Raw genomic sequence first — 19,707 nt, forward strand, 5'->3', positions numbered from 1 at the left:
CCAGCGGGGGGATGAGGTACCTCACTGAGTTCCAGGAAAATCACTTCATGAGTGAGAACTATTGTTACTCTAATTATTATTCAGAAGTGTCTGGCAAAGGGTGTCCAGAAGTCCCTCCAACCAGCGGGTGGTCGGCATGCCTGGGGGTGGCAGGCGCCACTACAGATGTGGGAGTATTGCCAAGTGGCCTGAGAAGGACAGGAAGCACAGAAGGGACTAGAAGTTTCTACTCAAATCTTCGTGCAGCCAGGCCTGGAGGGCAAGAAGGGAACCAGAGCAGGTGTGGGCAGAAGAGCGCAGTGAGAGAGTGTGGTGTGTGTCAGTGTGTGTGTGTGCATGTGTGCAAGGGAGGCTGGGAGTAGTGGTCAGAAGAGCCAATCTGGTGCCCATCTGCCTGGGTTTGAAACCTAGTTGTGTGACCTTGGGTAGGTCATTTACCTCTCTTTTCTTCAGTTTCCTCCTCTTAAAAATGGAGATGATGGTGATGGTGATGATACCAGCTTCACAGGGTGGTCGTGAAATTACCAAGTGACAACCAGTAAAACACGTAACAGCACTGGGCACCTGGCACATGACATACAAACCAGCTCTTACTTTTCCTTGCCAAGCAAGACTGTGCCAGGCTGTTGTCACGCTTTTATGTGCTTAGGCTCCTCAACTCCTTCCAGGTCCTGTCACCACCCCCATTTTACAGATGAGGAAACTGAGGCTCAGAGAAGCCAGGTGCCTAACCTTGGGGCAAAAGGGCTGCTTAGGGGCAGAGCCAAGTTCTCAGGCCACATGTGTCCAGAGCCCCAGGTCTAAGAGTGCCCTCCTGGGGGCCCCACCAGGTGCCCTACCAGCTCCCGCATGGTACACACGAAACGTGCTGGAGCCCAGGTGAGGGTGGGGCACGTGGGGGGGACACTGCTTCCCAGCTTGGGTGCACACGCAGGTGGGGCTACCACAGACACACGCACATAGGCAGTGTACAGGGATGTAACAATCACGAAAGTCTGCAGCCCTCCCGGTGCTCCTGTGTGTGGGCTCACGGATGTATACACGCAGCAGGCAGAGCAATGCAGACCCCACCCGAGTGGAGGGGAGCTCTTTAGATATGAAAGGGCTGCCCCCCCATTAAACGACTCCTTTCTGCTCACTCCACCCCATCTGCAATGCTTTCCCCGTTACCCCCATCCCCTTAAAGTGCACACTCAAAGTCCAGACTCAATGCCTAAAAATCTGTATGTGGTTATACTGGTTGCAGAATGAAGGGGAGAGATGGTCATGTCCAAACACAATCCTCGCTCCAGCCCTGGCAGCGGCAGTGAGCACAGACCCTGGTACACAGTACATGTTTAATCCCCATTTTTTTTTAAAAGAATGAGGCAGGTACTATCATAATCCCATTTTACAGATGGGAAAACTGAGGCTTTGGGATGGGTGCAGTGGTTTTCCCACAATTCTACAACTGAACTGGGATTCGAACCCAGGTCTTTTCTGATTCCCAAACCCACAGACATTCTGCTGCACCCCCTGTGGAGTGCAGGGAGCCCATTTGATCTCCCCCTCTGGGACAGTGTGGGCTTTCCTGTTTTCGATGTTAAAGAGGACTCATGTGGTTTGGCTGCCTGTTCCAGAGATGGGCCCAGCCCCTCACCATCACCTCAACCCTTTTGTTTCCGCAGGGCTGCCTGAGGGAAGCCCATGTTCATGTGCCTCCCTGGTCCAGGAGTACTCGCCTCTCCTTTGGGCTCCTCAGTCCTCAAGCCCCTGCCTCGGCCCAAGCCCACTCAGGTCCGTCACCGGATTCGCTCACAGGGCGGTCCCCGTCTGACTCATCTCTGTGCTTCGTGCACAGGGGAGGGCACAGCCCAAGCTGGGGCACTACGCTGACCACAAAGAGTGACAGGCAGGGGCGGATAGCAGGGGGGCTAGACTCAAGAAGCGGGCCATCACAGGTCAAAGCCCGTTCCTCTCCCTTGCACGGCGAGTGACATTGGGCGAGTCACTTCTCCTCTCCCACCCTCAGTGTCTCCCTCTGTAAAGTGAGTGAAACAGCCCCTGAGGCACAAATGCGACACTGTGGCATCTTCCCCTCTCCCCAGTGCGGAGACTCAGAAAAATCACTCTGCACATCTGCATCCATTTCCCGGGCGCCCGCCAGGCCAGGCACAACCTCGCACAACCTCCCAGGACACCGCTTTACGGCTTCGGTTCCCGGAACACGCCAAGTCCATTCCTGCCTCAGGACCCCTGCCCTTGCCCTCCCCCACAGTTTTGCATGGCTGGCTCGCTCTCCATCACTATGATCTCAGCTCGTCTGTCAACTCCCTGACCACTCGACCCAAAGTAGCCCCCTGCGCCTCAACCCTTATGCTGCCACTCTGTTTATTTTCATTATAGCTCTTATGAACAGTGACCCTGCTTAACCACTCACTGACCGTCTCTCTTTGAGGAGAAGGCCAGGTCCACGTGGGCAGGTTGTCACCACCGTTCCCGCAGTTCCTGGATTAGTGCAGGACATGACTAGCTTCGCAGGTGCTCGCTGAGTCCCTGACCTTTAGAACCTGGGAGCTGGGAGAGGAGCCAGGCCCCTGGGTGGCCCATGGGGAGCCCTCTCTGTGTCCCCCAGCCTCTGACTGGCGCCCCTTATCCTGTCTGTCTCCACGGACTGGACACTCCTCTCCAGCTCTGCCCTTGGCTGAGTCATCTCAGCGGTGTCCCCAGGCCTGGCTCAGGGCCTGGCGAGGAGGAGGAGGAGCTGGGTAAATGTTTGTGGTGTTAAATTGGACCCGTCTTGGGCTCCTCACCACCTCCACATCTGAGGAGCCCCAGGGAAGGGCCAGCGAAGAGAGATGAAAGAAGGTTTCAAAGTTGGCCCTTTCAGTGCAGATAAAAGCAGGAGGGACGGGAGGGGGAGGTAGGGAGGCCGAGAGGGGACTGAGACTGAGACTGGAGAGGAGGCGAGCAGGTGGACAGAGTGCTGACTGGAGAGGCAGGGGTGGGCTCCCGCTCCTGCCTCTTAACTCACCCTGAGAGCCCAGGAAGCCGCCTCCCCTCTGGGGGCCTCAGGTTCCTGGCACACAGTGGGGATGATGCCCACTCCACACCCCCGCCCCCAGAGCTCTGGGGCCCAGCCAGAGGCTGAGGAGGAGGTGGAAAGACTGTACCAACAGCCTGGGGTGGGGGTGGGGAGGGCGGCGGAGGCGTTCAAAGGCAGGCCGGTGTGGGCAGTGAGAAAGGCACAGCCAGCTCATGGGCAGAGCCGGAGCTCCCCAGCCTGCCCTGGAGGCCCATCAGACTTCCCCTATGCTGCTCCCGCCTCCTGCACCAAAGCTATCCCAGCCCACTCCTCCCCAGGCTCACCTACCACTCCTCTAGGTCCACACATCTGCACGAGCTGTTCCCTGGCTGGAAATGCTCCTCCCTTCCTATTTTCACCTGACCACACCCAGGCACTCAGCTCAGCTCAATTCCGGCCCCCTCTAGGGCGGCTCTCCTGCCCCCTGAGGGCACCCCCAGTCTGGGAGGTGGCCTCTGCATGACCTCCCTAGGGCCGCCATATAAGGTTGCATGGGTTGTGCGCTGCATAGCTCCACCGATCACTAGTCACACGGATGACGATAATGATGATGATGATGGAATGTCATCCCTCTGGAATTGTGTAATTCGGAGATCCTCAGACTAACTTCCCTTCCCGCTGTCCCCAGTGCTCAGGGAGAAAGCTGCAGGCTCCAGGGACTCCTTCCCGTCCGCCCAATAGTAGCCGTCCACCCCCCCCCCCTTACAATCCTCCTTTTCTATTCCATCTGACCTTCTAACTGAAGCCACAGTTGGGGGGGCGGTGTCCCCAACCCCTGCAGCCCCCAAACCCTTCCAGACCCCAGCGTTGCTGGGGCATTCCCTGCTCTCTGCCCTCCTCCGGCCCTGCTCTGCCCCTCTCTACCCAAGCCTGTCTCTACATCGCCAGGCAGGGCTCTGTCTCTCAGTTACCGTCCTCCTCTTTCTTCCAGCTTCTGCTCTCAGATCTCCTCCTCTCAGTGCTGGCCTCGCCACATCTCCACAATGTGCCTGTCTCATCTCTCTCTCTTTCTTTTTTAAAGATTTTATTTATTTATCTTTAGAGGGGAAGGGAAGGAGAGAGGGAGAGGAATATCAATGTGTGGTTGCCTCTCGTGAGTCCCCTGCTGGGAACTGGCCTGCGACCCAGGCATGTGCCCTGACTGGGAATCGAACCGCGATTGTCTGGTTCACAGGCCCACGCTCAATCCACTGAGCTACACCAGCCAGGGCCTGTCTCATCTCTTTTCTCAGCCTTTCTGTTTTTACATTTCATGGTCTCACCCTGTGCGTAGTGAGCGTCTCCTGAGGGTCAGGCATTGGGCAAGACCCTGAGAATACAGCGGTGGACACACAGACATAAATCCTTACCCGCATGGCGCTTATCTTTCTGTGGCCAAGGCAAACAAAGTAATTGGAAAACAGGTAGTGAGTTAGATGGTGAGTGAGGCTAGTGAGGACCAAGGAAAACGAGGAAGGGGGATGTGAAGGTTGGGGCTGGGGGTTGGGGGTTGCAATTTTCCAAAGGGTGGCCAGGGGAGGCCTCACTCTGGAGCAAAGACCTGGAGGAAGTGAGAGAACTAGCCATGGCCATATTCAGGGGAAGAGAACCTTCTGGGCAGAGATCAGCAGTTGGAAAGGCCCTGAGGCAGCGGAGAGCTGGGTGTGTTTGTGGAGCCGAGAGGAGGCCCCTGTGGCTGAGCAGAGGGAAGCAGGGCAAGGATAGTGGTGGGCTGGGATGGGGTGCGGGGGTCCAAGAGGTTTAGTCAGGCCACATCACACAGGGCCTAGGGGTCATCCCCAGAGCTTGCTCTTTTCTTCTGAGCCTGAGAGGTGACTTCAGAGGGCTTTGGGCAGAGGGGGGCCATGCTCTGAGGTATATTTGGGCATTCTCAATCTGGCTCCAGGGTGGGTTCTAGATTACAACGGTGTGGGGTGAGGGCAGGAGCAGGGAGCCCAGGGCTGGTGGTGATAATCCTGGCCCCGGCCCAGGGAGTGCTGTGGAGGGGGTGAGGGGCAGTCAGATTCTAGATCTATTTTTAAAGTGGAGATGACAATTTGCTGATGGCTTGGAGGGAGGTGTGAAAGACTGGATTTGCCAACATGTTTGATGGAACAACTGGAAGAATGTGGTGGGTTTTTTGTTTTTGTTTGTTTGTTTTGTGGAGCGACTAGGAGTCAGTTCTGAACATGATTTTGTGGCGTCCAGCAGCGATCCACGGGCAGGGCAGGTGGGGCAAGACAGTGGAACCGGGGAGTCACGGGCACGTGACGCGTGGGCTGAGAGCGCGGGAAAACGCGGAGAGCACGGGGAAGCGCGGTGGACAGAAAGGGGGACCCAGCCCCAACCCAGTTCACTCTGTGGTGTCTGTTACGTTAGTTTCTCTCTCCTTGTCCTGAGTCCCGTGTCTCTCTGTGACTGGTCTCACATCTGCTTCCTTTGTCTCAGAACTCCAGCTGTGTCCATCTCTCACTCTCCCCTCCCCCCAATACCAACTTCTCCTTGCCTCCCTGCCCGGCCCCCTCCCCCTCTCCCCGTCTGTGCGCGGGTGGTGGCGGGAGAGCAGGCAGCAGGCGTCGGCCCCGGGCGGGGGTCTCACCGGACGGGCCGGTTGGCGGCGTCGGGGTCCCGCGCAGTCACCACGCCGACCAGGGAGCCCACCTGCGCGTCCTCCTGCACCTCCAGGAGGCCGGAGGGCGGCTGGAACTCGGGGGGCTCATCCACGTCGGTCACCGCCACGCGCACGATCGCCTGGTCGCGGAACGTGCCCAGGTCAGCGAAGCGGGGGTCCACGAACTTGTTCAGGGCCTCCAGGACCACGGTGTGTACGGGTTGCGACTCGAAGTCCAGGCGCTGCGGGAGGAAGCCGAAGGCTGGTGAGTGGGCGGGGGACTGCTAGGACCCCGACAGATCCGGAGGCTGGGAGGTGGACCCAGAGAGGGCGGGGCTGGCCCAAGGTCACGTGTAGACTCAGACCCACCCTCTCTGGTTGCCGGTGGGGAAGGTGAGAGCTTGCCTAGGGTCACCCAACTCCTCAGGGCTAAAGGGTACGGACACCCTGACTTCCGCTACTCAGCAGAGTATGTTGGGGCATTTCATTAACTTACTAATTTACAAAGCACTTACGATGTGCTGGCGCTTTACATATGTTAACTTATCCAATTTAAAACACCCCTACCTAAGAGGCTTGTATAAGCTCATTTTATATAGGAGGAAACTGAGGTCCAGAAGTCTGTAACTTGCCCAAGGTCACTTAGCAGGTGGTCCCTGGCAGAGGCCGGATTGAAACCCACCTGGCGGCGCTCCCAAGCTCTCCTGGCCCCTCCCCCACAAGAGGACAGGGCACGGTGCTGTTGCTGACCAGCGGTGCTTTGGCGGGCAATCCCTTTCCTCTCTCTGGGCCTCAGCTGGGAGGAGGAAATCCGGTATTCCTCGGTGCACAGGCGGCAGCAGCTAATGAGAATTGAGCCTCATAAGCGGGGCTGCCTTAGAGCTTTCCTGGAGATCTGGTTAAATCCACGCTGAGTCTTGCTTCCCATCAGGGAGAGCTAATGGGTGACCCTCTGACAGATGAGCTCCCTGGCCCTGGGTTGGCTCTGGCCTTCCAAAGACAATGGCTTAGAGCAGCGATTTTCAACAGGCGCGCCGCAAGAATTTTTTAAAACATACAATACCTGACTATTGAGTCAGGGGCACTGACCTCTTTTCCCTTCGATTGTCAAGAGAGAAAAAAAATGACAACAGCCAACACAACAACAGGGGTCCGGTGTGAATGAATCAAAATTATACCTATATTTTTGTCAGCTCGGCAAAAAATATAATGTATTTTTTGGTGTGCCGAAGAATTTTTGTAATTAGTTTCTGTGTGCCACAAGATGGAAAAGGTTGAGAATCGCCGCCTTACAGCAGAGAGAAATCACCGCGGTGGGGCTGTGGGCACCAAGGGTGCTGGGTGGGGGAGCTCCCTGAGTATCAGGGTGACCTTTCCCGTGTGCAGGGACTCTCCCTCCCTCTCAGAACCTCCCACCCCCACCTTCTGCAGCAGCAAAAACTGCGCCCCCTCCCCTCCAGTCCTGTTGCCGGGGAAATCTGGATGAAAGGAGGCAGGCCTTGGCCCCGCCAGGGAGTGAGCCATGGGCTCTGGAGCCAGGTCATCCATCAGGCAGGGTTCTGCTCCCTGAGCCAGGGCTGGCTCCACAGAGACACCTTAGGCGCCAGTGCTGGAGCCTGTGGGGTGGGGGCCGGGGTGGGGGGAGGAAGAGGAGGAGAGGGGCCTCCATCCCCAGAAGTCCCAAGGCTGGGGATGGAGCCTGATTCTACTGCTCTGTGATGCTGTGCCTCTCTGGGCCTCCCGTTTGCCATCTGTGAAGTGGGCTCATCTTACAGTGAGGATGCTCACCGTACAGGGAGATCAGAAGACTGAAAGCCACCTAATGCCTGAAAGGGTGGATTCTGGGGCCTGACTGCCTCGGGCCACGACTCGACTCTTCTCTGCAAGATGCCTGACCTGGATGCCAATTACTGAACTTCTCGGGGCCTGTGAAATGGACAGCGATAGCACCTCAGGGAGTTGTCGTAGGGATGGAATGAGTTAATGCAGGGAAAGCAGCTGAAGGGCGCCTGGCACATTGTAAACACTTTATTATAAGTATCAGTTATCATATTATTGTCCTCTGGGAAGTAGTGGAAGAAACTGGCAGTTGTCTCCATCCTCACACCCTCAAGGCCCGGCAGGTAGAGAGAGTGGGCCTAATGTACTTTTTGAGCGAATGAAGGGTCGTCACGGGCAGATGCTTCTGTGGGTCCCCAGGGCAGAGCCCAGGCTGATAGGAACAGAATTATCGAGACAGGTTCTTGCTAAAGGGGAGGAGGAGGAGCTGGACAGTGGCGGGGAGTGAGCGTCCTGTCCCTGAAGGTGTATAAAAGTCTACAACCCTCCAAGGGCCAGTGCAGGGGACTTAGACCTCCCATGGGGCAGTCTCAGAGGCCACACTGCCCCGAGTCACCCAACCCATGACCAAGTGCTGGAAAGTGGATTTTGCCTCTTTATTTGAATTCCATCTTCATCTAGGAATAACTGAGTCTGCACTTTTGGCTTCTAGTTTCTGGACAAGCCAGTGGGTAAAGGCTGTTAGACTCGGGAAACAGAGAGCTTGGAGTCATGAGATCTGAGTTCAAATCCTGACTCTACCCCTTGTGGGTATGACTGTGGCCTTGGGTGAGCCCCTTTCCCTCTCAGAGCCTGTCTTTCCTTGTGAAGATGAGCATTGTGATGTCTCCGTTAGAGGGAAGGCTGAGAATGAGAGGGAGCGATGCGGGGAGAGGTCCTGGTGCAGACCTGAAGCAGTGGCACATCGTAGTGATTAAAAGCATTGATTCAAATCTGGATTGAATCCTGGCTCTGACACCTAGCTGTGCCACCTTGGACATGTCACTCAACCTCACTGTGCCTCATTTTCTCATTTGTAAAACGGGAGGGAAAACACCAGCATTTTCCCAGGTTGGTCCTGGGTCTCTGGAAAGACCTAATCCCTGGAGTGGAGTAGATTGGAGTGGAGTGGGGTGGGAGTACGTGGCTGTCCGAGGCTCTCTGACTCCACCCCCTAGGGCCTACTTCCCCCAGCCTTCCTGGGGCCGCCTTACCTTCTGCAACACAATGATGGCCTCCTGAGTGTCGCTGTCCGTGGTAACCTTGAACACATGGCCACCAGTGCCGCTCTCCTCCTTGAGGTGGTAAGTCATGTCTGTGTTCTCGCCCACATCTGAGTCCTCAGCCTTCACACGTCCCACGGCTGTGCCAATGGGGGCCGACTCCTGAATGCTGAACTGGTACATCTCTGTAGGGGATATGGCTGTGAGCAGGGATGGGGCCAGCCCATGCCCCAGCTTCCTCCAGCTCTAGGGGGGAGGAGAGGGGGGCCCAGAGGGGCTCTAGGGAGGTTAGTGTCTGCAAGGGGCTTGCAGCTTAGCCAGGAAGGTGCTGGGAGAGGCGTATCCTCTGCAGAAACTGAGAGGCAATGCAAAGAGGAGGGTCCTAGGGCCGTCCCCGGGCTTACTTGCTGATTAATTTGGGAACATGTCTGCAATGCTTTGGGCCTTGGCTTCCCCATCTGCCCAGTGAGGGTGAGAGAGGAGAACCGTGGTCAAGGCTAAAGTCCTGGAGTCAGTCCTAGCTGCGTAATCCTGAGCCTTGAATCCCTCATCTGTGTGTAGAACGGGAATAAGAATAGTGTCTTCCTAACCGCATTGTTACCCCGATTAACTGACATGACAACACCCGGAAAATGCTGAGGACAGTGCCTGGCACACGGTAACTACTCCATAAAATGGAACAAGTTGTATTAGAATGGTGGGGCTTTGTGTTGATTTTTCTGTTTGACACGGATTCCTTCATTGGTACTTATTCATTGAGCAGCTTTCATGGCCCAGATGCAGTTCCAGGCCCTCATTACAGCAACAAGCACAACAGACCCAAGTCCCGGTTCTCACGGTCCTTTCCCCTTAATGGAAGGAGAGAGGCACTAGACGATCACAGCAGGAAGACACGCAGCATGTCAGATGCTGATGGGCACTTCGGAGAAAAATGAAGCAGCAGATAGGGATGGGGTTGCTGAGGAAGGTGTGTTGATCTGGAAGGGCCCCTGATGAACAGAATAAACCAACAAGCAAAACAGAACCAGAGACGTGGAAACAGGGGAACAGACTGACAGCTGCCAGAGGAACGAGGGGAGGGGGAAATGGTGGGAATAAGGGGGAGGGACTAGTCAAAGAACATGGATGAATGATCCATGGACATGGCCAATGGGGTGGGGATTGACTGTGGGAGCAGGGGGTGGACTAGGTGGAGGAGGGCAAAAGGGGAAAAATTGGGACAACTGTAATGGAATAAATAAGAATTAAAAAAGAAAGAAAGATGAGAAAGAAAGGCCTCTCCGAGAAGATGACATTTGTGCGAAAGACTGAGTCAAAGAGATATTTGGCAAAGAGCATTCCAGACAGAGGAAACAGCAGGTGCAAAGGCCCTGAGGTGGGCGTGATGGCTGGCATGTTTGCACACGGGCAAGATGACCATTGTGGCTACAGGGGCGAAGCAGATGGAAAACCAGAAGGAATGAGGTCAGATGGAACGAGATGGCACCCTGCCCTCGCCCCAGAGCTGAGGTTGAGGAGAAGGTGATTTGTAGATGAAGCAGGGGCTGTGGAGGTGGGAATTATCCCGTGGAATCCCGGCACAGGTCTGCTACCCCTTGGGGGGGCAGGGTGCCTCTGATTCATCCTCACACAGTCTCACACAGCGGGGGGAGGGGCTTCTCTCTCTGAAACACAAACTGATCATGCCCCCGCCCTTTTGTAACCCCTTGCCTAGCTCCCCATTGCCCTTGGGATGGAATTGTCTAAGCCCCTTGGCCGGCCCTACTAGGAGCTTGCTGCCTGGCTCCTGCTGACAGCTGCACCCTCATCCCTCCCCAGCCCCCATCTGCCTCACCCCAACTGTGGCTTCAGTGGGACTGAAGTCCCTGTGATTCCTTAAAAATGACCTGCTCTGCCTCACTGCAGGCATTCCCCCTCTGTGTTCTCCTCGCTGCCTTTGCCTCCTCATCCCCTCTGTCCCTTTAGTCTCACAGAATGTATCCTCTTCCAGGGAACCTTCCCAGACCTCCAGGCTCCACTCCTGTGTGCCCAGGGCCTCCGGATTACCCCAGTGTGTGAATTACTGCAGTTCCCTGTTACCTTTTACTCTCTGTTTCCATCCATCCATTCTCATCACTCCCTCTCTCTCCCTCTCTCTCCTGGAAGGCAGGGACCCCATCTCTTATTCATCAGGCATTCTCAGTGCCAGGCAGAACACCAGACTGTCACAGAAATGAAACGTGCAAGGGACCAGTGCGGGAGTGAATGAGAAGTAGTATACACTCACCTGATGAACACAAATGAAAGAACCTGACAATACCAAGTGCTAGCGAGGATGTGGTACAGCAGACACAAGCATGTCTTTACAAGGGAGACAGTCTGGCTTCATTTAGTGAAGCTGAAGCTATCTCGTGAGCCAGCTGTTCTGCCCCACTGTATACAGCCTGAGAAATGTGTGCAAAACAGCACAAGGAGATGTGCGACAATGTTCCCAAGCAGCATCCTACGTTAAAGCCTCAAGCGGGCAGCATCCCAAATGCCCATCAACAGTGGAATAGTGAAATCATGGACTACTATACAGCAATGAAAATGAATGAGTTACAGCTACAAGCAGCAGTGTAGGGTTTCACAAACAAAACTGAGAGGCAAAAAAAGCAAGACAAATACTTCATATAGTATGAATCCACTTATATAAGGTTAAAAACAGGTGAAATGGAACTCTGCTGTTGGGTGATGCAGACACAGGTGCGTGGACCCTGAGGAAAAGTGAGGAGGTAAAGACTGCAAGAGCGGATTCTGGTTAATTCTGGAGGAGGAGTGGGGGGAGGTTATGACCAGGAGAGGGCATGTGGGCCACTTCTGGGTCCCAATTGGTGGTTAAAGGAGGGCTTGCTTTATACTGATCTTCTACACCTGTCTATGTGCTATATTTTACAATAAAGAAATGCTAAAAATAAATAAAGAATGAGCAAACAAGAGTCTGCCTAGGGCCCTGGTGTTTTTTCTCATCTGCCCCACCGCTCCCAGCTCAGAGCCTGGCACAGCCGGGCAGAAGACTGGGTACTCCCTCCCCTTTACCCGGTACTTTGAAGCTTCCCCAGTAGGCTGGGGAGGGGGAGAGGGCGGAGGGCTGACTTCCCCGTGCCAGGCGCCTTGGTGCTGTGGGGCTGGCTCTGCCCACCCGGCTCCTTGTCTGGGCTGAGGCGCTAGGCTGCGCTCTCAGCTAGGGGATTGGATTCCCTTATCTCCAGGGGGTCGGTCCCCTGTGGCAGGGCCTAATGTGAGAGCAGCGGACCTTGAGTAATGACTCACCCGATAGGAATCAGCCCCGGCTCCCCACAGCATTTAGTCTCTGCCAGCCTTGGCGGCTGCCCCTGCCTCCCCTGCACAGCTCTCAGCCTGAGCCTGGGACAGAGGGGCTGGCTGGGTCCATGGGGAGGTGGGGGACTGGGCCTGGTAACCCCCATCCACTGCTGTGCTGGGAGAGGCAGAGAGTAGAAAGACCTCGTAATTCAGAAGCACAGAATCCTGCCCTCCAGGCTCGGAGGAGGGAATGACCTGCAGCTCCAGACCTCAGCTTCACCAGGCGCAGTGGTGGCTGGGGAATGGCTGCAGCCTCTTTCTGACACATCCCTAGGTCTGCACCCCACCCCTTTGCAAGCTTGAGCCAGTGGCACATCATTGGGGTGCGTGCAAGGGCCGTGAGGGGCTGGGCTGGGTGGGTGGACAGATGGTGACTCACTGTCGGCAGGAAGCAAGGTGACGGGTGGGAAGGTAGCCATGTTACTTGGATGTATGGGAAATCAGACAATTTTGGTACCTTCTCTGCAAGACGCATGATTGGAAGGGATCTGGGGTAAGTGGCTGGCTTGGGTGGGTAGACAGATGCCTGTCCCTCTTTCAATGGGGTCAGTGGGCGGCTTGGATGGGCTCACGGACAGACACACAGGTGCTGCCTCCTGGGAAGGCCTTACTCACTCTGCGGGAAGCGGGGTGGGTTGTCATTGACATCGGTGACCACGATGGTGACGGTAGTGGAGCCTGAGAGGCCACCCAGCTGGCCCGCCATGTCTGTGGCCTGGATCACCACTTCATAGCGCTCCTGGCTCTCGCGGTCAAGGTCAGGTACAGCTGTCCGGATCACACCTGTGGGTGAGGGGTGGTAAGGCCCAAGATGCCCACATCAGGTGCCCGCTGACACGAGACCCCCGCACAGACAGAGGCTAGGTCATTCAAGTTCAGGGGGGCAGTGCAGATGACACAGTCAGGGCCTCAGTACCAGTGTGGGGTGCTCAGCAGCCACCACATACACATACTCACACCCGTGTGCATACAGACATGCTCATAGGCTCACTCAGTACTACACACACTCACACACAATACTCTATCACACACACACAACCACCAAATTCATACACACTTTCAAATACATACTCACACATGATAAATACAGATATGCTAGCACACCCCTACTTTTAAACACACACTTTCAAAACCACACTCACATGTACACACTCATACATATACACACATACACACACATGACACAAAAGCAACAGAACAGACCATTTGGTTTACTAAAAAGAGGTGTAGGGACTGGAACCTGCCCCTGGGTGACCCGTCCCACTTTTGAGGCCTCAGTTTCCCCAGGTAAGGGTGAACCCTGATATTCCCTGCAGGAGCCTGGCCCCTGTCTGTCCGATCGCCCCTCTATCCGTGGCACTCAGCCCCGAGCCTGGCTCAGAGCAGCAGCTTGGTGAGTGTCTAACAAAGTGAATGGGACTCACCCCCACACTCAGGTACACTCGCTATGGAGTCACACTCAGCTACACACACACACTAGGTATGTCTCATACACTTGCGTGCCACGTACATAAGCACACATATGTGCTCACGTACACTTGTGCACACTAACACACATCCTTCCAGGATTACATCATCCTCCGGCCCGAGGAGCCGCAGCCCCTGGCCCCCCAGCCCCCAGCCTGGCCACAGATTCTCTGTCCAGGCACCAGCTAATGGTGGAACAGACAATCCTTCAAGCTGTTAATGGAGGTGGGGGTGGAGGGGCCACAGGAACGGGGTGACTGCAAGATGAATTCTGCTGAGGGGAAGGCTGCGTTTCTTGTGTCTCTGCCAGGGGGAGACGAAAGAGGAGCGGGGAGTTGATGAGGCATTCAGAGCCTCCCCCCATGACTCACTCCAACCTGCCGAGCACCAGGTGGTGACAGGTGGTACCCAGGGCCTGAGCACCAGGTGGAGTCACGCACCAGCAGCCCCACGATGCGCCCCATAAAACCCAATCTCTGAGTCCTGATGTCCCCAAGCAGCCTCCAGACTCCAATAAAGGCAATGGGATGGGAGAAGAGGCTGCAGCGTGCTCGTTTGCATGTGTAGCTGGGGGAGCCGGGTGGGGGGCACCTAGGGGGTGGCCATGCTTGTGTGGGACCACATGGAGAAGTGGCCTGTGTACTCGTCCTAGCACGGGTCACGCAGATCAGTGAGTGGCCTCCAAGATTTCTCAGCAGGCCCCCTGCTGACCCCTCCACTGCCGGAACTGGTCTCCCCAAGGAGAGGGGAGTCTTGGTAGCAGATTACCTTGGGATCAATCCCAGATCTGCCATTTCGGGGCCATGTGACTTGAGCCTCTTGACCTCTCTGAAACTCGGTTTGCTCGTCTGTAAAATGGGACGACCACAATACTTCCCCAAGGAGCAGGATTCCTCTGCCTCAGTGCTCTGGGTGTTTGGCAGGATGATTCTGCCTACTAGGCCTTGCAGCAGCACCCCACCCACCACCCCCAGGTCCAAAAATGCCTCCGACATTGTCAAATGGCCTGGGGGCAAAATGGGCACTGGTGTCAAGTTTCACGTCATGAGCACGTGACAATGACAGTCGCCAACACTGATGTGCCTGTACTGTCTCTGTACCTGCCACTGTACTAGGCACCTAAGTGAACAGTCTCATTCAATCCTCTCACCACCACCCCCCCTCCCCGTGACAAAGGTGCCGTGATTATCCCCACTTTACGGATGGGGACACGGAGGCACAGAAAGGCTAAGTACTCGCCCAAATCTCACATGTAGGAAGCACCTGGCCAGGATCCAAGCAGGCACTGCAGGGCCTGAGTCACACTGAGCAGCTGGCATGCTGTGAGGAAGGGGAGTCCCCACCTAGCCTGACTGTGTCCCCTGCCCCACCCAACACCTGGTACGAGGGCAGAGCCCGGGCCTCTGACAGCAGGATGCCATTTGTGTGGTCCTGTCTCAGCCTCCGGAACAGTCTCCTTGCTCTTCTCGGTCCTAATCAGGCAAAGCACCGTTTCGGCCATGCAGCAGGTCCTGTGTGACCTACCCCCCACTTCCTGTGCCTCAACACTGTGATCATGAGGGGCGCCCTTCTGGGGGCAGGGCAGGGCCCAGGTCTGTTAGCTGCTGAGTCTTTGCAGCTGGTCTGTTAGTGGCTGCAGCCCTGGACAGCGGGGACTGTCCTGGGAAGGAGGGTCTGGTGTGTCCCCTGCCTCCGTGCGGGGGTGGGGGAGGGGGGGCATGTGGAAGGACGGAAAAGAGCGGAAGGGACAAAAGAGGAGAAGATAAAAGATGAAGGTGAGAGAGGGAAGGAGAGAGAGAGGAAAAGGGAAACTGAGGAAGAGACAGACGGAAACCTAGCGAGAGGAGGGAAAGAGATGAGAGGAGAGAGACACGCATGTGGGGAAAGGGGCAGTGAGGGACAAGGAGGGAGGGAGACCTGGGGAGACAGACAAAGAGAGAAGGGATGAAGGGAGCAGGAAGGCTGGAGAGAAATCTATGCCCAGGAGGAGAGAGAAAGAGAGACAGATCAGCGGAGACATGGAGTGGCCTGGAGAGACGAACAGAAACAGTGAAACGGACATTCTCGCAGACAACGGAGAGGCAGAGGGACAGGGAGGGGATGAAAAAGCGGGGGAGCGAGGAAAGGAGAGGGCAGACAGACAGACAGACAGACAGGGGAGTGGCTTCCAGCCAGGCACAGGGGGCCCTCAGTGAACCAGGTGGGAAGGCAGGGAGCACAGCTGACTCGCCGATCACTTGCCACGTGCTGAGCTCTGTGCATGTCACTTTACCTCGGGACCCCACGAAATGCAGAGGTTGACAGGGGGATCTGGGGCCTCCGTGCAGCCCCAGCTCTGAGTGGGGCTTCAAGCAGGGGCTGGCTGACGTCCACCCCGGCGGGTGCGGAACCATGGGCAAGAGCCTGGCCTGCGGGCTGGCCCTGCCACTGCCAGCTCCGGAGGGACTGGGGACAGCGAACTCTTCTCTTTTGGAAACTGGTGCTAAAGCCTTGGATGCATGACCAGGTGCCACGTCTGGGTGACTGGGAGGCGGGTCCCCAGAGGCCATGGTGCATCTGGGCCCTGCCTCAGGGTTACTCTCCGTGGTAGGTTGCTATGGTAACAGCTCCCAAGGAACCACATCTCCCAGAATCCAGGCCATGGGTCTCCTCCCACACTGATGCTGGCTTGGGCCAGCCTACTTGCTTTGGCCAATGGCACCTCAGCAAGTGTGACAAAGGTGAGGCTTGCTAGGCCCTTGTGTGCTGGGGACCTGTCCTCATGGAACCCTGAGACCATCACACTGTGAAGAAACCCATGACGAGAGGCTATGGAGGGACAGGGCCAGCCATGCCCGCTGTCCTAGCTGACTTGCCAGCTGACTGCCGCCATGTGCTGACCCCAGAAAGCCCACAAAATTATGACAAATGAGAAATTATTGCTGTGTGAAGCCACCACACTTTGGCTTTGTTAGACCGCAGTAGATAGCTGACAGAGAGATGGAGTTCCTGGCCTGCTCTTCTCCTGGGCACGCTTGCGCAGCTGCATTTAGCAGGCGGGGCAGCGGCTGGAAGGCCCGAGGTGGCCTGATGCACATGTCTGGCAGCTGACCCTGGCTGTCATGGGGCCTTCTCTCCTCCCCCAGCAGGCTGAGCTGGCTTCCTTACACGGCAGTCCCAGGACCATGTTCCAGGAGAGAGCGTGGAAGCTTCAAGGTCTCTTAAGGCCCAAGCCGAGAATTTCTAGAGCGACACTTCCGCTACATTCTATTGGCTAGAGCAGCCACAAGGCTGGCCTGGATTTACGGGGTGGGAGGCATGGCAAAGTTACTCTACTCTGAGGCCAGTTTGGGGGTGAGCAGAGTCGGCGGCCTATTATTCTACCTGCTCCCCACTCTGCCCCCTGAGGCCAGGAGAAGCGTCCTGGAGGCTGGTGTACTTCTGGGGCCCTGGGGTAGAATTCCCAAATCAGCCTATGAAATTGTTCTTGAAACCTCTGGCTTCGCAAATTCATTCACTTACTTACTAGTCCCTTGACGAGGGCCTACTAGGTACAGGGGCTACAGAATCAAATCTGAGGCAGTGCAAAAAGGGGGGACTTTGGAGTGGGACAGATATTCAAGACTTCTTTCCACCTTTTACATGCTCTCAGACCTTTGGGCAAGTTCTGGAGCCCCCCTGAGCCTCAGTTTTCTATTCTGTAAAATGGGGATACCCAGCTGGTAGGGCTGTTGGGAGGGTAAAATGAGACGAAGCTTCCAGGAACAGGTCTCACAATTTGGGGGTGGCTCGCTGACTCCCCCTCAACTCCTGGGCTGGGTGCCCATAAGTAAGTGCCATAGGCAGAGATCCACATTGGCCTCATCTTATCTATAGGGCCTGGCACATAGTAGCTGTTCAATAAGCATTTTTGAGCACCTGACTTACCCCCACAGCCTCTCTGTCCCTCCTCCCATTTAGAAGATGCTCAGCAAAGGTCAGTGTCATTCTCTCCCACGGAAAAGGGCATCTCTGGGCCAGGTGGGAATTTTCAGTGGATGTCTTGCGGTCTCTGCGTGGGTCTTTTTATTCTTGCTGGGGTGGCAGTGGGTGGGGCTGCGGGTCATCAGAACCTGGCCTTGGTGATCCCCCGCCGCTTTCCCCTCACCCATCACCCTCTGCTCCAGCTGTTGTCCTCATCACCTCCGCTGTCCCCTCCAAGTGCTGCACAAGGGGCCCTGGAGTCTAAGTGATGCCTCATTAGTCCACAAATGCCATCCCTGTCGCCCCTGTGGGGGGCTTGCTGGCAGGCCTGGCCTTTAAAACACGCACGTTAATTCCTCCTCTGGCACTTGGCCTCGCAGCCCCCGCTCCAATCCCTCACACCTTCCTCTCAGGCCCTGTCCGGCTCAGCTCCCTGCTATCTGCACAGCGAGAACAGACTGTACCTCGCAGTAGCTGCTAAATATAGCCCCACATCAGCGGAATATTCCTGGCTGGGGAAATGGAGCTGGGGCTGGGAAAGGCACCAGCGGCTCCTGCAGTGGGGGCTAAAGGCACGGGGAGGGGAAGAGTGGTCCTTCCTAGGAAGTCTCCACTAAGGCCCTTTCAGACTAAGAGAATGGAGGGACCTAGAACAAGGACCCCACTGACACCTTTGCCTGCCTTGCCTGGTGCTCACTGTCTGGCTTCTTGGGAGCTAACTCTCTGCCCTTCCAGGCTCCTTGGCTCCCCACTTGCCCCTCCCTCCAGGCCCTCTGCAGTGTGGGGTGCTCTTCCTGGGAACCCGGCTGTCCTCCTCACTCTCTCGGAGGCTCATTCTTTATCTGTCCACTCCTACCACCTCCCAGACTCGGTTCTGGGCCCTCCCTTATTACTATGTTGTGTCTCCGGAGCCGGGCACATAGTAGGTGCTCAACAAAGAGTTGCTGAATGAATGAATGAGCTCTCCCATTGCATCCTCACAACAGTCTCGTGAGATGGGTATTATTAGTCTTTTCGTGCACCTGTCGAAACCAAAGTTTACAGAGCCCCTCCCGTTCTCAGAGCTTCAAGCCCATATTTCAGATGGACTGCTGGATGTTCTAGATGTTTCTTCACATTTCTCCTTCTGTTTCTGCAGATGGTGTCCCTTCCCATCCCAGGCCCCAAAGTTAGGGACCCCTGGATTCCTCCCCCAATCTGGTCCCTTGTATTCATTTAGGCCCCCAAGGTTTGTCCTTCTCAGGATCTTGCTCTAGGCCCTCAGACTCTCTCCTCAGCATCCCAACTAATCCTCACACCCAGTCTTACATTATCTCTCCCTCCACCCCCCCGCAACTAGATGAAGCAGCCTAAAGAGACTGGGTGGATGCCAAGGAGTGCAGGCTTTGGGTTTTGTCCCTCAGGACTCTCTACTGGGCACCCCAGATGCCTGGGTCTCCCTGAATTCAACCCCTGCCTCTGAGCCATGCAATACAGCAGCAGCCTGAGGGATCTTGTTAAAATGAAAACCTGAGCATGTCACTTCCCTGTTTCAAAGTCATCAATGAACCCAACGTGCTGGCGGGGAGGAGGGGCACCCAGCACCCTGGTGTGTGGCTCTCGGGAGAGCAAGCTGGTACAGGCTGGCATTATCTATCTAGATCCCAAGTAAATGCACGTGGTCTTCGATCCAGCCTCTCTACTTCCTGAAAATAGTCTTGCAGAAATACTCCCACATGTACACCAAATGATATATGTGTGAGGTTATTCACTGTAGCATTGTTCGTTGTAGCAAAAGATTGGAAAGAGCATAAGTGTCCATCAACAGGGGACTGGTGAAACAAATTTTTGTGTATCCACCACAGCTGTTGAATAAAAGAATGGAAAAGCTCTGTTTGTACTGATATGAAATCATCTTCAAGATGTATTGGTAAGCAAAAAAGGCAAGCAGTGTGTATGGTGTGTTATAGCTACCATTTGTGTGAAAAAAAATAAAACAAATCCATATACTTCTTTTCTTGTACATGCATAGAATGGCTCTGGAAAGATACATGGGAAAATTACCCTGGTTGCCTTGGAGACACAGACTGGGTGAGTGGGGGCGCTGGAAGGGGTAAAGAATTTCCCCTAAATACCTGTTTGGACTTTTTGAATTTTGAACTTTGAAATGCATTTTCTATTTTAAAAAATAAGTTAGTTTTCAGATGAGTGAGTCCAACATCTTGTAGGCTATATATACCGAGAGGCTATCTTTGGGGCTGCAATTACTGGGGGCGGAGGTA

The 19,707-nt window shown here is 55.4% G+C and overlaps 1 protein-coding gene across 1 annotated transcript in view; it reads right to left on the reverse strand.

Annotated features, from left to right (window-relative positions):
* Positions 1-19,707, reverse strand: part of CDH22 (cadherin 22) — a 70,898-nt gene that overhangs the window by 24,985 nt on the left and 26,206 nt on the right. The window contains exons 4-6 of the mRNA XM_037044198.1: positions 12,653-12,820; positions 8,687-8,880; positions 5,643-5,896 (exon numbers count right to left, since the gene is read on the reverse strand). Of these exons, the coding sequence (XP_036900093.1) occupies positions 5,643-5,896; positions 8,687-8,880; positions 12,653-12,820 (616 nt within the window). The remainder of the gene's footprint in view (positions 1-5,642; positions 5,897-8,686; positions 8,881-12,652; positions 12,821-19,707) is intronic.

This window comes from Sturnira hondurensis, unplaced genomic scaffold (assembly GCF_014824575.4).
Source record: "Sturnira hondurensis isolate 20B ecotype Veracruz unplaced genomic scaffold, ASM1482457v3 Scaffold0004136, whole genome shotgun sequence".
Lineage (NCBI taxonomy): Eukaryota > Metazoa > Chordata > Mammalia > Chiroptera > Phyllostomidae > Sturnira > Sturnira hondurensis.